Below are 15,878 nucleotides of genomic sequence, written 5' to 3' on the forward strand. Positions count from 1 at the left end.
GATGAAAATACTGATGATGTTTGTAATGGTTGTCATGACATCCAGACATGGCATAGAATACTTGGTCATTGTAATTTTGAGGATGTGTCTAAACTTGAGAAAGTGGTTAAAGGTATGTCGACCAAAGGGAAACATGACATGTCTAACCATAACTGTGAAACATGTACGCAGGGAACATTTACCCAAAGCAGAAACAGGCAGGCAGATGCAAAAGCTAAGACAGCACTAGAGCTAGTACATACAGACCTATGCGGTCCAATGGAACCCGCAGATAAAGACGGGTACAGATATACAATAGCATTTACTGATGATTATAGTGGGATGATTTTTCCCTACTTTATCAAAGCAAAGAGTGATACAGCAAAAGCTACTGAAAAATTCATAGCGGATTCTGCTCCATATGGACACACAACGGTACTGAATTCACTGGGCATGAGTTTCAAACTTTACTTAGGACGAAAGGGATAAGGCACGAGACAGTGCCCTATACTCACCTCACCAGAACGGTACTGCTGAGAGAGGTTGGAGGACCTTATTTGAGATGCCACGATGCATGCTATTGGAGAGTAAACTCCCAAAGCAGTTATGGACATATGCTGTACAGACGGCAGCACAGATACGTAACAGGTGTTACTGTAAGCGTCTGCAGCAGACACCATACTGTGTTTTTACTGGCAAAACACCCAACTTGTCCAACATGAAAATATTTGTCTCTGAATGCTACGGGTATAAACAGGATAAGAAGAAGCTAGAGTCCAGATGTGCAAAGGGTATTTTTGTAGGATACGACAAATATAGCCCAGCATTCCAAGTATTTTATCCTGAGACAGGGAACGTCCTGAAACATAGGCTGGTAAAATGTATCACAAAGAGTAGAGCAGATAGTCAGACAAATCATAATATGGATTTTGACACTTATGAAGAAACTATTCCCACAACACCAGCAGGGACAAACATGGTGAACCAGAATCAGAGAGAGCCTAATGTGGGTGGACAGTCCTATATGCCCCTTTCACACCAGCGCCTTATCAGCTCCGGCTCGGAGCTAGAGCCTGAAAAGCGCCGGGTTTTCCAGTTCACACCGCAGCGGCGCCGGCTCTTATCTCCGGAATCCGCTTCATTTCCAGCTCCAAAAAATTGTCGGTCCAGAGGCAAGAGCTTTGGAGCTAAGAGGCGACGTCGCTTACGTCTCTCTTACGTCGAGGCGTGCAGGAAACTAAACCCACCTCCCATGGGTCGACTGTCATGCCTGCCTACAAGCAGCAGTGCCTATAAACACACTTTATAAAGTCAGGCAACACTAACCAGGCTGCGTGTGATTCTGTTTATTTGTGCCTTACTTTGACCATCCGTTCACTGTTATCGATCATTGTGGAGAGAGGCAGACGTGTTGTTTTGTATTATTGCAGCTATCGGATGCAAGTAGTCAGTTTAGCTTCGGTTGCTATGCCAACATCACCCGTTTTATACCAGAGAAACTTTCATAACAGCGTTGTGATACCAAACAGCGTCAATTCAGACTGACACACATTCACTTAGGCTAAGGGGAACTGGGGATATGCATCAGCTGCTTGTGTGAGTCGGACAGTGAATACTTTAGAGCGGCCGCTGCAGTGCGAGCTAACCGGGAGCTAACGGGAGAATACACTCCGTGGAAGAGCAGCACTGCAGCGGTCGGTAAATGCTGCAGAAACACATTAATAAACAATGAACCACGGCACTCTGGAGAAAAGTATAAGGTTGGAGAAGTCGTTATTCAATTTCCAAACAGGGAGAGAGTGCACGACGCTATCCCACTAGACAAAGAAACGCTCCAGAATATTTAATGGCGTATCAGTGTAAGGCTGATTGTAATGATGAAGGTGAAAATGTAGATTATTCCTACGGGGTTGCTTGTGACGTACCCAGAACATACATGCAGGCTGGAGGCTCTAGGAAAATCAAAAATGTGGGCTGATGCAATGAAAGAGGAGATGCACTCTTTAGCAGAGAATGAGACCTTCAGTCTGACACACTGCCAGAGGGCAAGCAAGCAGTGGGAGGTCGTTGGGTATATGCAGTAAAGGAAAGCCCAGATGGGTCTGATATTTTTAAAGCCAGATATGTAGCTAAAGGCTACAGTCAAGTAGAGGGAATTGATTACAAAGAAACGTTTTCACCCACAGCAAATATGACTTCTGTACGTACATTGATGCAGACAGCTATACGGGAGGATCTTATCCTACACCAAATGGATGTGACGACAGCTTATCTCCATGCACCAATATAGACTGCGAGTTATATATGGAACAGCCCGAAGGTTTTGAGGCAGAATCCAAAACAGGGGAACACTTAGTGTGCAAACTTAACAAGTCATTGTATGGTTTAAAGCAATCCGGGCGAAACTGGAACAAGTTACTGCATGATCCTCTACAGAGAATGGGTTTGTGCAAAATGATGCTGATCATTGTGTATATAGAAAAGAGTCTGAGAACGAAAGAGTTATTCTGTTGATATGGGTGGATGACCTACTTATAGCGGCCAATAACAACGGCTCACTCAGTGATGTCGAAGAGGAAGTTTAAAATGAAAGATTTGGGTGAACTTAAACACTTCCTAGGTATCGACTTTACACAGAGTGAGGGGGAGATCAAAAGAGACACATAGCAAAGATGCTAGAGAGGTTTGGCATGTCAGAGTGCAAACCAAGGTCAACGCCATGCGAGCAAAAGTTACATTTTGACACTGAGGGTGAAGTTATCGATTCAACCGGATACAGAGAGGTAGCTTGATATACATTATGACATGTACTAGACCTGATCTGAGCTGGATTGTGAGTAAACTATCACAACACTTACGGTACGTCCACACAGCAGCTTTTCAAAAATCTTGAAAATCTTGGAGCTGGGCGTGTCTGACAGCTTGGGGATTTTTTGCGAGCAACATGACCAACAACCAATCACATGAATCTCCCGCCCCCGACATACAAAGCAAAAAACCCCGGGGATTTTATGCGAGCAATATATATATATATATATAAACTCCCCAAACAGGCGAAAAGCTACCAGTTTCCCTCCATGCTGGTTCCTCCGGTTTGTATCCCGTTAATAGTTCTGGTCGTAAAGAACCGGGTGATTTGCTACCGTAATTTCTCGTTTGGAATATGAGGAAATGAACTGCGGTCTGGTTCTCCCTGCTTACACGTGGTTTGATTGGCTAGCGCTTCTACTGTCAGATTTGCATAAACGTGTTTGATTGGCTGGCGCTTCCAGCTCAGATTCAAAAGTTGAACATTGCTCAACTTTGGAATCCTGAAAATCCTGGAAATCTTCGCTTCGCTCCCCCACAATGCAGTTCGGCGAAAAGCGAGGCAAAGTGACGTCATCCCCATTCAAAGTCAATGGGCAGAGAAGCGTTGGAAGCGGTGGAAGTTTCGTCTAAAGCTGCTGTGTGGACGTACCGTTAGCAGAACCAAAACAACAACATTGGGCTGCAGCAAAACAGCTGTTGAAGTATCTAAAGGGTGCAATAGACCAAGAGCTACATGACAAGAAAAGTGAGGAAAGCCTAAAGCTTGAGGGATACAGTGATGCTGATTGGGCAGCCGATCAAAATGATAGGAGAAGCACAACTGGATATTGTTTCAGCTTAACTGAAAATGGTCCAGTTATATCCTGGAAAAGCAGGAAGCAGCCAACAGTGGCGCTATCGACCTGTGAGGCCGAGTACATGGCATTAGCGGCTACTACTCAAGAGAGCATGGACCTTGTACAGTTATTAAAAGGGGTAGACCATAACAGCCCACATGTACCAGTGAAGATATATGAGGACAACCAGGGAGCAATATCAAAAAACCCTGTATCCAGACAGAGAAGCAAGCATGTAGACATCAAATACCATTGTGTACGATCTGCACATGCTGAGGGGAAGATATCTATTACATATTGTCCTACTGCAGACATGGTAGCTGATGTCCAAGCCGTTGACAAAGGCACAATTTGACAAGTTCAAAGGGTATTTGTTTGGAGAGTAATGTGAATTGCAGGTATAAAAATTGAACACTGCTAGAGAAGCTTTTTTTTAGTTTATTTGGATTCTGTGTACCACTGCAGAGAGTTATCATGTCTTTGAGTGGGAGTGTTGAGCATATTTGTATAATAACAAAGTCCTGTTTCAGCTCATGTGTATGACATCATCAGAATGTGCCTGAAACGTGGTGATGCTAATGAGCATGCGCAGTTACAATAAACGGCCCAGTACTCCAGGCCAAACTCTGAGCGATGTGCTCGTGTGCTTCTTCTGTCCGTTAGCATACTTACAAGCTACTTTGGTTGACTGCAAATTTGGAGACTTCTGCTGAATACAATGTCTCACGCAGCAATCGGGATGTTAAGAGCATTCCATGGAATATAACAAAAAGTGTTTCTGAAGTGAATTACCTACCCCACCTTTAATTTGCAATGTATTTTTATTTGTATTTGTACATTATTACAGTGTCACATACTGTATGCAGAAGTATTATTTTAAGCAACACATTATGTTGACGAAACACTCAACTCAAATGTAATTAAAGTCAGATCCACTCGTGTCTTAGACGGGGCAGTGCTATCATAAAACTGTTAATGTACGCTTTCAAACACTTTGTAGTTTATTTATTTTGTAACCAGTTGTTCTGTATTCTCCTTGCAGGTGCAGCTATGTGCTGTGCCTGGATTATATGTTTAAGTCATGAATGTTTAAAGTTCATATTTGTCTAATATTAGTTTACTTTTGATTAATGAAGTATGACGCTGCGCTGTCAGTACACTTGTCCCTGTTTGTGATTGGTCAAATGTTGCTAACCCCGCCCCTTTCACGTGAACGCGCTCTCAGCTGGAGAGAAACCCTGGCTTGATTTACCGAGTTGATAACCAGCGTCGTAGGACCGCTTAGCGAGATCTCGTTTGTTAGTTTGTTGTTGTTGCCGCCCCTGACTGTGGGACAAAAGCATTTCTGATTCTAACTCAATAAAAGAAGTAAAGAAGCAAAATAAAGTGCATATTTACAAGATGTTGAGTTGCAGGGACTAACTAGTGACCATCTTGTGATGGGATCCCCCAGTTGGGTGTTAAGTGGGGGATCAACAGTAAGAAACATTGACACAGATGAATCATTCAAGATGTGTGTGCTTTACTTTCCACCATATCACACATTGAGGAGCTAAAGGCCCGTTCACAGAGGATCACATTATCAAGTACTTGGTGGAAGAATTCCAAATACCTAATAACTGTTTCCCGATATATCCTCCTGAGACCCACCCATTCATGTGTGTCCTCTGTGGAGGACATTTGGTTTTGGTCCATAACCAGGAGGTTACACATGCCACAGCATTAAGTCCAATTGTACTCCACAGAGGACATCCTGGGCTTTTCAAAAATATGACATTTGTGGGGGTGTGGCTTTGAAAAAGATAATTTCATTGTATTTCAACATGGCGTCCATCAACACAAGCACTATTTATAGAAAGAGAAATGGTAAGTTTGTAATTACCAGTGTTGTGAGTTCAATATTTTTAATTAATTATAGTAAGGGAACATCTTAGGAGTTAGTGTCGTGAGTTTTCAGAGCAGTGTAATACTTATTTGACCTAAAACTAAATGCTGTTATGAATGACATGGGGATTTGCTAACTTTTTATTTCCCCACAACACGAATGGAGTCCACGATGGGCCAAAACTAACACGCAGGTTTCTGTAGGGGTCATGGCAGACGGATGCACGGGGAAAACATACATCAAGTGTCAGAGGTAGCTCTGCATTTCAAAAAAGGATGGAGTACCACAAATGAGGGCTCAATATGTGTTTCATTGAGTTGTTGTGCTCTAATGTTGTCGAAATGTACTTGTATGTTAATGTTGTTTGTATACTAAGCTTCACATAACTAACACCCGATGTGTCCTCTACAAAGGACACACAATAAAACACAAATAAAATATTAATTAATATGTTTTTTGTTTTTCTTAGTCATTATGTTATACCACCCTAAAGACTTGTATGATAAAAAATAAAAGGACATTTGAAACATTTTTCTTTCTGGGTCTCAGGAGATATACAGCATCGTACTGGATAACGTTTCATAGCTGGAGATATTTCATTAAAACCCACCTTCCACTCCTCCACTTTAGCATTGACTGCTGCCATGATCGGGTCGTCCTCTTCGTTCATGTTATGGATCTTATCAGTTAGATCTCTGACCTGCACGTCGAACACACAACCCATAATAAATACCTTGCAGTCAAAAAGATAAATGGTGTAGGTTAACATGTCAGCATTCATATATATATTTCACAAACCACACAGAGCTGCAGTTAATACATCTATCAGAAAAAGACAGTGTCAGACTGGAGTGCATGTTCCTCTGCATCCCTCCACAGCTCCTTCTGGCATTTGCAAGATTCCAGCGTGCCAGATAACCATCTCGATTGCCATGTAATCGGCGCACCTGTACACGAGTCTTCAATGTGTGCGAGGCATGCTCATGGGTTATTACACTCAAGCCCATTTGTCGAAGATGTGTGACGGGGTACGAGCAGCCGGTGATAGATGTAAGCACATGTTCCGGCCCGGCCCGACACATCTATTAGGCAGAGCTTTTAAAAAACAATTTTGGAATGAATTGGGCCCTAAGTAGAACCAAATACTCTTATTGAATGATCACCTGTTTACCTTCCCTCCCTACAACCAGTCGAGACATTATAGTTTATAAAACCCTACTGGCTAGAAGGTTATGTAACGACTATTATAAATGTGAAGCTACTGTGTTTTCATCTCATACTCACTGGGGCTGCACGATTTGGGGAAATAGTCTAATATGCGATTTTTCTGACAGATATTGCGATTCGATTTGCGATATTTGTTTTTAAGCGACCCAACGGAAGTTTATTGTAAAATGCGGCCATATCTCCAGCTAGGAAGGTCGCATCAACGTGCTCCCGTCTCTAGCACCCCCCGCAGCCCGAGCTACGAGTGGAAGAACTAAACTTACATGAAACTTCCGTTGCTTTAAAGTCAAGACTTAGGCCCCGGCCACACGAGGACGAAAACGGTCGTTTGCGTTACTGTTTAGTGTCATATAGACCGTTAGGCCACACGAGGACGACCGAATACGGCACTAAACGACTGCGGAAACGATAACGGGACCCAAGGTGGATAGAACGGCATACACAACTCTCTGGGGGGTCCAACGGCTCCGTGTGTGCGCCCTATACGATCATTTCCTGATAATGATGAGGCAATAGCCCCGCCTCTCCCCACCTCTGCTGCTCACCCCCGCGTCAAAGTAAACTGCACCCTGAATTCAGATTATTTATCTCTCTCGATATGGACATACACGCGAGTGAAGTCTAATCTGACAGGACGGAGACACGCAGCTCTGCTCACCTGCAGCAAAACACACACTTCAAGTCAGATCATCACCCTACCTACACTAGTTATAAATATGTTTATTTTTACTGTCGGCCGGGTCACTCATTACTGGATCAGCTGCTGCATGAGACAGACACTGACGCTGTCCGAAGAGAGGGAGGAAAAAGAGAGGCTCCATGTATTTTATTATTATTATATATAGAGTCGTTATTCATTTGTTTTAAAGCTCAATAAATAACAAAGAAGACCTTTGACCGGCACTTTTATAATTGTGTCCGGAAGATTTCAACTTTAATACACGCTGACTGGCGAAAAACTCTGCCCGGTTCCCTCGGCCCCCACCGCGGAGAATAAACAGAAGGGCAACTATTCTTCTTCGCTGCTTTTGTGGAGGAAGTTACAGCGCCACGTACAGGCTCCTGCATATGTACTGCAGCTTCTCCAGCGGTTGGAGCTAAACGGAGCGGTCTCGTGTGGACAGACACTATCCGGATAATTATTGCGTGTGGACGGAAGCTTTTTTGCGATTGCGTTTGGGTTAATCCTATGCGTTTAGCCGTTTTCGTTAAAGTCAAGCTTCAGTTTAAGACTCACCCTGTAATAGAAACATGTGATGGAGCATCACTGACCTGACTCAGACGGTTCACCAAACCATCTAAAGCTACATTGGAAGCCATTTGGAAAGGGCAGGCACTTTCAAAAGCACTTGGCAGGTGATTGGATCAATCTGTCTATCACCTTCTATCATGGGCCACTTCTGATTGGTTAACAATGGCTGGTGCATGTGGAGCACAGCACTTCTGATTGGTGTGGATGACTGACACACAAGAAGAAAAAAATCGCAGGCTTGTGATTTGATAATTGCATCATTTCAAATCGCGATTTCGATTTAAAATCCGATTAATCGTTCAGCCCTACACTGGATAGGAGGTTTTCCTTTACCTTTAGTCTGTTATATAGGCTTTTGTGCTTGTAAATGTTGTGCAAAGACTAAAATCCCTGTGTTGGGGGCCCATTTTTTTAAATGTGTTAAGGGGATACATTTCCCTATTATTCCTAAAGTGTTGCTCTTTGGTGATGTACCAACTTGAAATGTGTTGTTTTTCTTCTGAGTGTGAATGTATTTGTTCTGGTGTTGGCAATACTTCACTTCTTAGTATTTACAGTCTTTTAAAGTTAAAGGGGACCTATCATGCAAAATGCACTTTTTGAAGTCTTGTATACATAACCATGTGTCCCCGGTGTGTCGGGGAACTCACGCAGCGTCAGAAAATAAAACCCTCTCTCTTTTCCTCCGTACCCAAATCTCTAAAAACGGGGAACAACGGAGCTGATCCAGATTTGTGTCCGATATGACGTAATATCGGAAATGTGGACCCACGGCCCAATCAGAAACGTTGCTATCAGAAACAATGCCCGACTGTTTTGGACGTAATATGGTCGGTGTTTACATTAGCATCGCTAACACTCAGAGCTAACCTGTGCTGGAGAGCATGTGTGTGAAGAAGCAGGAAGTAAAAAGGAACTCACCTTGTGGTATAACCGGCAAGAGAGAAAGCCTTTGAGCTCCAGACTGTTTCAGAGAGAATCCTTGATAATCCATGATGTGGCGTTTCATCACGGCAGCATTTAGTTTAGACAGTAGCTGCCGGGTCCGCATGAGCTCAGACCCCTCCTCTTTAAAGCTTTATACTCAAAATCCACATGTTTTAAACAGGAAGTGAAATAGAGGGATTTGAGGCATGGCTAGAATGTTGAGCAAAACACGTCATAGACATGTTTTTTATATATTTGTATATATCTGAGACCCATGCCATTGCCTAAAAATAGCGCTCTTGATCATCGCTGGACAGTTTGAACAGAGTTTATGAGCCGAGCTTGACACTAAAATCTCCTTGGCTGTGATTGGTTGTTTTCCATGGAGTGAGCTGGAATCTTGTAAAGGCCATAAACAGCATTTGGAGAAGGCAGAGGAAGCTTTTGTTCCACAGATTACCAGCCTCATGTACTACTGTGAGGCTAAAGTCAAAGTGTTAGCTTGAAAGTCAACACTTGCAGAATTCAATTGGTTCTCTACCTGCAGCTTTGAATGATCCCTGTCTTTCCTGAGCTGATCCATGATGGAGTCGGTCTGCTGCACAACGATCTTCATCTTGTTGTACTCGTCCGTCATCTTCTCCATCTCCCTCACAGACTCCTCCAGACTTTTCTGCATCTGCTCGTTCTGTGTCTTCAGGTGTGCGTTGTCATCTTCCGCTCGCTAATGGAAATCAAATAATTGAATTAACTTAAATTTGTGGAAAAACACGTGGAGAGCCAAATACATAATTGGCAGGTTCAAAGATAATGGTCTGTTTACATAACCCCCAGATGGTTGAATAGATTTCCAGGTACCTGAAGGTCTTCCAGGCACTGGTAGAGCTGCCGGTTGGCCAGGTTGAGTTTCCTCTGCGCCTCTGCGCTCTCGTCTCTGGACGGCGACGGCTGTTTCTGCTCCAACTCCCCGCGGTAGAAGTCAACGTCCTGCAGGAGCTGCTCATTCTGTTGCAGAGAGGACTAACATTAGAACGGAGGAAGAACTGGATCCGATGCCTTTATTGCATACATATTTTTATATATATGTGTTTTTGTATTCGGGATTGTGGGAAAGGGTATTTGGATCTCTCTGTCTGTACACACAAACTGAAAGCATGACAATGAAGTTAACTTTGACTTTGATACAATTAACTAAAGACACAGGGTATACGCAGGAATCCTGAAGTCAAATGTAAAACCCTTTAAGACCCTTTTTAAGACCCTTTCCATACATTTTAAGACCTCATCGCCACTTCGAGTTCTAACCGGTTACCATGGCGACACACTTTACCTCACATTGACTATATACCGTATTGATTGTCCTTCCTCCTTATATTCCAACCATTTGGACGCAGACTTGCATTTCCCCATAACGATGTTGCTTAGCAACCGGCGTAAACGGAGCTTCGCGCTATCAAGCAGTGAGCGTGCGATGTCCTGTTCAGATGACGTCAAACCCAACGGGATGCCATCAATAAACTACAGAATCTCACTACACACCTACGCCATGACTACATTCAGGCAGACTGTAGAACACAACCTCTTTGGACCATTTATATACTTATTGGAAACAAGCTACAAAATGTAAGACCTTGGAAAATGCCCTTTAATACTTTTTAATAGCCTTAATTTTCGCTAAATTGATTTATCAACTGTTAATACTTGTTAAGACCCCGCGGACCCCCTGAGACTCTATATTTGATGATTTACAACTGATTCATGCTGAGATCTGAAACTGTCATCTGGGAATTAGATGATTTGATTTACAGTAAATTAATATTTAACAATGTTACTAAACTTCTTTGAATACTTTTACAAGCGTACATAATCTTGTTCCAGTTCCAGTCCTGCCTTTATATGACAAATGCAAGTTTCCAGATTGAAAGATAATAAATAACTGACGTTCGTATCAATCAACGTCCAATAACTGGAGAAATGTCTCCATAGAGGATCGACAGCAAGATCCGCTGTGTCTGAGGGAGCATTTGTAAAAAAGGGCCTCATCTGTATTAGATCTTTCATAGAAACAAAATGGATTGATTTAGACATCCATCCAGTCCAGGTCTAACAGGCTGAATAAATACTTTAATCCTCAGGCGACCAAATGCTCACATGACCCAAGTGATGGTGTGTCTGTCATTGGGCCCCATTGAGGGTTTGAGCGATGGAATAATCGTGTTTCCTGTTGCCACTTGATGTATTTGTAAATTAAGTTAATGTTGGACCCCCCTCCCCTCCCTCTCCTCTCTCCCCCCTCCCCCCACTGGACTATAACTCCCCACACGCAGACACTCAAAATCAAAACACTTTTTGTTACGCTGCTATGGACAATCTGCAATAACTGCACATTTTATGGACAATCTTGCACCAAAGTTATTGATATTGAAGTGTGTATATATCGATTGTTGTGTTTTTTGTTATCTTAATGTGTGCATATGTGTAAAAGTGTCTGTTGATCGTGTATATATACATATACATATGTTATACATATCTGTATTACTGTATAATTTTACATTCGGGATTGTTGGAAACGTCATTTCGACCTGTAAACACAAACCAAGTAAGTTTGACATTAAAGTTGACTTTGACTGAGTTGAGACAAGTTACCCACACTCGACTACCACATAATCTACCACATGACTTTACTCTGGAACTACAGGGAACTGCACTTTGTGTTCATAAGTATAGTACACTTCATGTATACACCCAGGTCTTAAAGAGTACACTGTATAATGCGGTGTATTTGCTACTTACCTGATACCTTCTTCTCTGGTCTGCATGTACGTTGGTTGAACTCTCTCTAACCTTGTGTGTGTTATTTTAAGAGCTGCAGCTAAATAACCAATTTGCAGCAGTAAGTCAACAGGTGTAGAGAGACAGTTCATATGTGTACTCCACATTCTAGCCCAGTTGTACCCTTATAAAACTACAACCACGATTAAACTGACACTGAATAACTGTAATCTAATTTGACTTCACTACCTCTATGACTTACCTTCTTCTTACGCTTTTTTAGCTACGCCAATGGAGTCGGAGATGAAAAGGGATGATGAATTGTAAGAAAGCATTTATAAGAGAAAGAAATGCCAGAGCACATGAATTCAAGTTATGGATGAAGTAAGGACAGATGATGGACTGAGTGATGAAGTAAAGGATGACACATAAGTCAGGGTCTGTATCATGTAGTGCCAGCAGTCACATACCTCTCTCTTTAGCTTCTTGACCTCATCCTCAGCCTCCTCTGCTCGCACGAGCAACTACAAAACAAAACGGAACAGTGGATAGAAACTCAGAAACACAGAGACCTCAGCGACCTGGGCCTTTTGATTCTGCCCCAACTGAAGGACAGGGATAGTTTGACGGTTTGCTGTCACATTGTGGCAAGAGTATCTGCAGCCAATCAGTAAAGAGAGTCCCGGCCTGAAACACATAAACACGCCTCCTGTCCACAGTAAGAGGAGAGACGCACTTGGCCATAGCCTAGTTCCATTCTTTTATTAATTACATATTTTTACGATTTCATATATTTTATTTATGTATTTATTTGTTGATGTATTTATATGTTTTTGAATTCACTATTTAACATTCAATAACATTATTTTTTATTATTTTCCGTAATTATATTATCATTATTTAATCAGAGAAATGTGACTGGAAGCAGACAACGTTTAATATGATCAGTGAAACTAAAGATTATTAGTCAAATATTTCAAATATGCCACACTTAAAACTTGGCCACAGTCTAGTTCAAGTCTATTTGTTATTATAGATATTATTATTTTACAATTTCCTTATTAGAACAATTATTTTGAATGATATTATTAATATATTATTCAAAAAAAAAATATTCGTTAAAACAAACATTTATAACAAACTGGAAAACGTAAAAAAAAAAGCAAAGTATCGCTTTTTAATTGATGTCCAATTACATTACATGTTACTTGTTAGACGCTTTTATCCAAAGCGACTTACATACTCAATACTGTGGACAAGTTTGGGGTGAAGTGTCTTCAGGGATACAACGACATGCTGACTGCAGTGGGGTTTGACCCCGTGATCCCAACGCACTAGCCCACTGCGCCACACGCCTCCCACACAATACAATAGTAGTTAAGACTAATACGATCACTAGTTGTTTCTATTCTGTGACTGTGGTTCCCATTGATGTACAAAATGTGTTTTCCTTGTGCCACGTGTCTTCAATAAAAATATAAACAAATTACTATTATAAATATATTATTAAACTGACTTTTTCCATGCACAACCTATAATAAGGGTCTTCAGTAGCATGATCTTTAAATGACATACCAGCACACTGTCTGTCTAATCAGCTGTTATCTGTAGGTCAACCAAGGACTGAACACTTAATCCGGCGTCCTATGCTGTGTGTTGGAATTATGGGTATTTTGCTCATACCTCCTCGGTTGTGTTCTTTTCCTTCCCCATGTCTTTCTTTAATTGGGTCAACTCCTTCTCCCTCTGCTCCAGCTGGGTCTCGAGCTGCCGGATCTCATCCCTCAGAAAGCGGCTGTCTGGCCCCGTGCCGGAGTGCTGAGCCGTCCGGACCGGAAACGAAACAAACAAACAGACAAACAAACCCCACTTAGTGTCCTATCACCTCCATCTGTTCGCCACACTAATACATGCATTCACGGTCATACAACACTTACATGTCCTTAGCATGTAAAAGCACGGGAGCAAACTCTGATTGCAAACCTAAAAGTTGAAATAATAATCAGGTAAAGTATTGGTTGTAAGCATGGAAGGAATAAGCTTTAATCTTCTTAGTTGTGGTTTAGTGGTCACCACAACCAATCCCTTTGTAGCCAGGGTTACACTCTATGATTGGCTTAAGATTTCACACTGTTGCCGGAAGTAAAACAACGACGCGTGATTTCCAGTTAGACACAGTAATCTGTTGTTTCTTTTTTCACATTTATATCCGTGTTAACATTAAGCCTAGTGGAAAACCTGAGTAGCTCAACGACTGACATACAATATTTGAGATACAGTACAAAAGTACGATGAGACACAGAGAATAAACAACAGGTGCAGACAGACAAACAGGTAAATAATACGTTACCTTGTGCTCTCGTTCCAGCCTTGACACCTTGGCAAGGAGTTCCTTTTCTACAGTGCAAAACAAATAATCCACTATGTAAATGGGGCTCTTTAGCAATGCTTAAACCATTTTTGACAAGTGTTTATTCACTCACCGGTTTTAGCATGCTTTACACCAATGTCCTCGACAAAGTTGGCAGCAATAGTAGCTTCCTGGTCCTTAATCTTTAGGCAGAGGGAGAGAAGATGATTAAGTGTAAAATTACTTATTTTAAATGCAAATGTTCAAGCAGGATAACAGAGTACAACCACGGTCAATCATTTGAATGTAAGTGATTAATTATTAATACTAAAAATATAATTGCTTATTGAAATATATTGCTATGTAATCATGCCAGTGGGTTTGCTGGTAGGTGTAAGTGTAGGAGATGAGAATATAGTAATGATCATAATAAAAACACCTTTAATAGGGTCTGGAACACTCTGAGGACTTGAACGATGTTCTCCGGGGATTTATCCTTCACCTCCCAATCCTCCGTCTGCATGGAAAGCATGGTTTGAAGTAAAAAAAATGACAACTGTAGAGAAATTTGAACTCATAGTAGCAATATTCACAATTATCTGGACAAAAACAGGGACAGAGGTGAAACAAAAAAAGTTTAAAAAATATAGGAACATTTTAATATATATATATATATATATATATATATACACACAGCTACATACAATTATAAGTTCTTCTTGGACTGACAGCTTTCACTTAACATGTGCGTTAAGTTCTGCAGGCTACACCTATGTGAGATATCCAGGTCAACATTGCACACAGAAGGACAGGCAGTGAAAGCAAAACAATCTGATAAGTATATTTAGCTGACAAAGCCACTGAGAAAGGATGTATAATACCCTAAACAATCATCTCCAAAGAGATCAGCAGGACAGGAGTCTTCCTTTTCAAGTAGCCATGGATAAACACACTGTAGTTTTAAACCAGAGAAGCGTTGTTGTTTGCTCAATTTTGCAAAAATGACAGGTGTAAGTTAGTGTCGTGAAGTGTGGAAATTACCAAAACAAACATGCCGAAGACTTCGTCCACTTCGTCATTTTCACATTCAAGCAGGCTCTCTGGGTCAATTCTGGTCACTTTATCCCAGTCCAGAGCAGCAGGCATCTTGGCAGTAGCGTGTTCGTTAATATTTAACGAGGAATTGTGCAGAATAAAAACCTGTCAGCTACACAATGTCAGTGTTAGCTGGCCAGTTAGCTCTTTGGAGTTAGGAAAACATGGCTAAACATTGCCTTGTAGCACGAAATTACATTTGTTCTGCATAAAAGCTGCTTTGAAATTGGTTTAGACACAAGCTAACTACATGTGTGATTACTTTTAGGTACGTTAAATCAGTAATAACTGCTACAAGAAATTCCACTTGAGTTCATGAATTAGCAAGCTGTCTTTTGAAAGTTGAAACCAAATGTTTGTTGTTATTTAACACCGCTTGTCAAGATAAGTTAAATGTAGATGTGTGTTAAAATGTCAGTAAACATCCATCCTGAGGTTTCCATGATACTTCGGCTGCTAGGTTACCGTTGACAACACCAGCAGTAACTTGGTTAGCTACAAAAAGCTAACGTTAGTCCTCAAGGAAATACAACAACTTTTTAAAAACGCAGGATAAGTCCTCTCAAGGAAATGTACTAGAGTTAACATGCATGGCGGAAAGAGAATTACCACAAAGTAGTTATAAGTCGCATTTTAACAACGTTTGTCAAAAAAAGCACCGAGTGTTTTTAGCTAACGTTTAACTTGCGCGGTCAACTCTGCACCGGAACTGATAGAGAAGATGTGTTGAAGCTAGCTTTCTGC

At 41.5% G+C, this 15,878-nt stretch overlaps 1 protein-coding gene across 1 annotated transcript in view; it reads right to left on the reverse strand.

Annotated features, from left to right (window-relative positions):
• cep290 (centrosomal protein 290) overlaps positions 1-15,825 on the reverse strand; it is a 144,060-nt gene extending 128,235 nt beyond the window's left edge. The window contains exons 1-9 of the mRNA XM_034085975.1: positions 15,081-15,825; positions 14,479-14,556; positions 14,173-14,242; positions 14,040-14,086; positions 13,373-13,507; positions 12,160-12,213; positions 9,776-9,922; positions 9,459-9,641; positions 6,122-6,211 (exon numbers count right to left, since the gene is read on the reverse strand). Of these exons, the coding sequence (XP_033941866.1) occupies positions 6,122-6,211; positions 9,459-9,641; positions 9,776-9,922; positions 12,160-12,213; positions 13,373-13,507; positions 14,040-14,086; positions 14,173-14,242; positions 14,479-14,556; positions 15,081-15,185 (909 nt within the window). The 5' untranslated portion in view covers positions 15,186-15,825. The remainder of the gene's footprint in view (positions 1-6,121; positions 6,212-9,458; positions 9,642-9,775; positions 9,923-12,159; positions 12,214-13,372; positions 13,508-14,039; positions 14,087-14,172; positions 14,243-14,478; positions 14,557-15,080) is intronic.
• Positions 15,826-15,878: the final 53 nt, after the last annotated feature.

Source organism: Pseudochaenichthys georgianus, chromosome 6 (genome assembly GCF_902827115.2).
Source record: "Pseudochaenichthys georgianus chromosome 6, fPseGeo1.2, whole genome shotgun sequence".
Lineage (NCBI taxonomy): Eukaryota > Metazoa > Chordata > Actinopteri > Perciformes > Channichthyidae > Pseudochaenichthys > Pseudochaenichthys georgianus.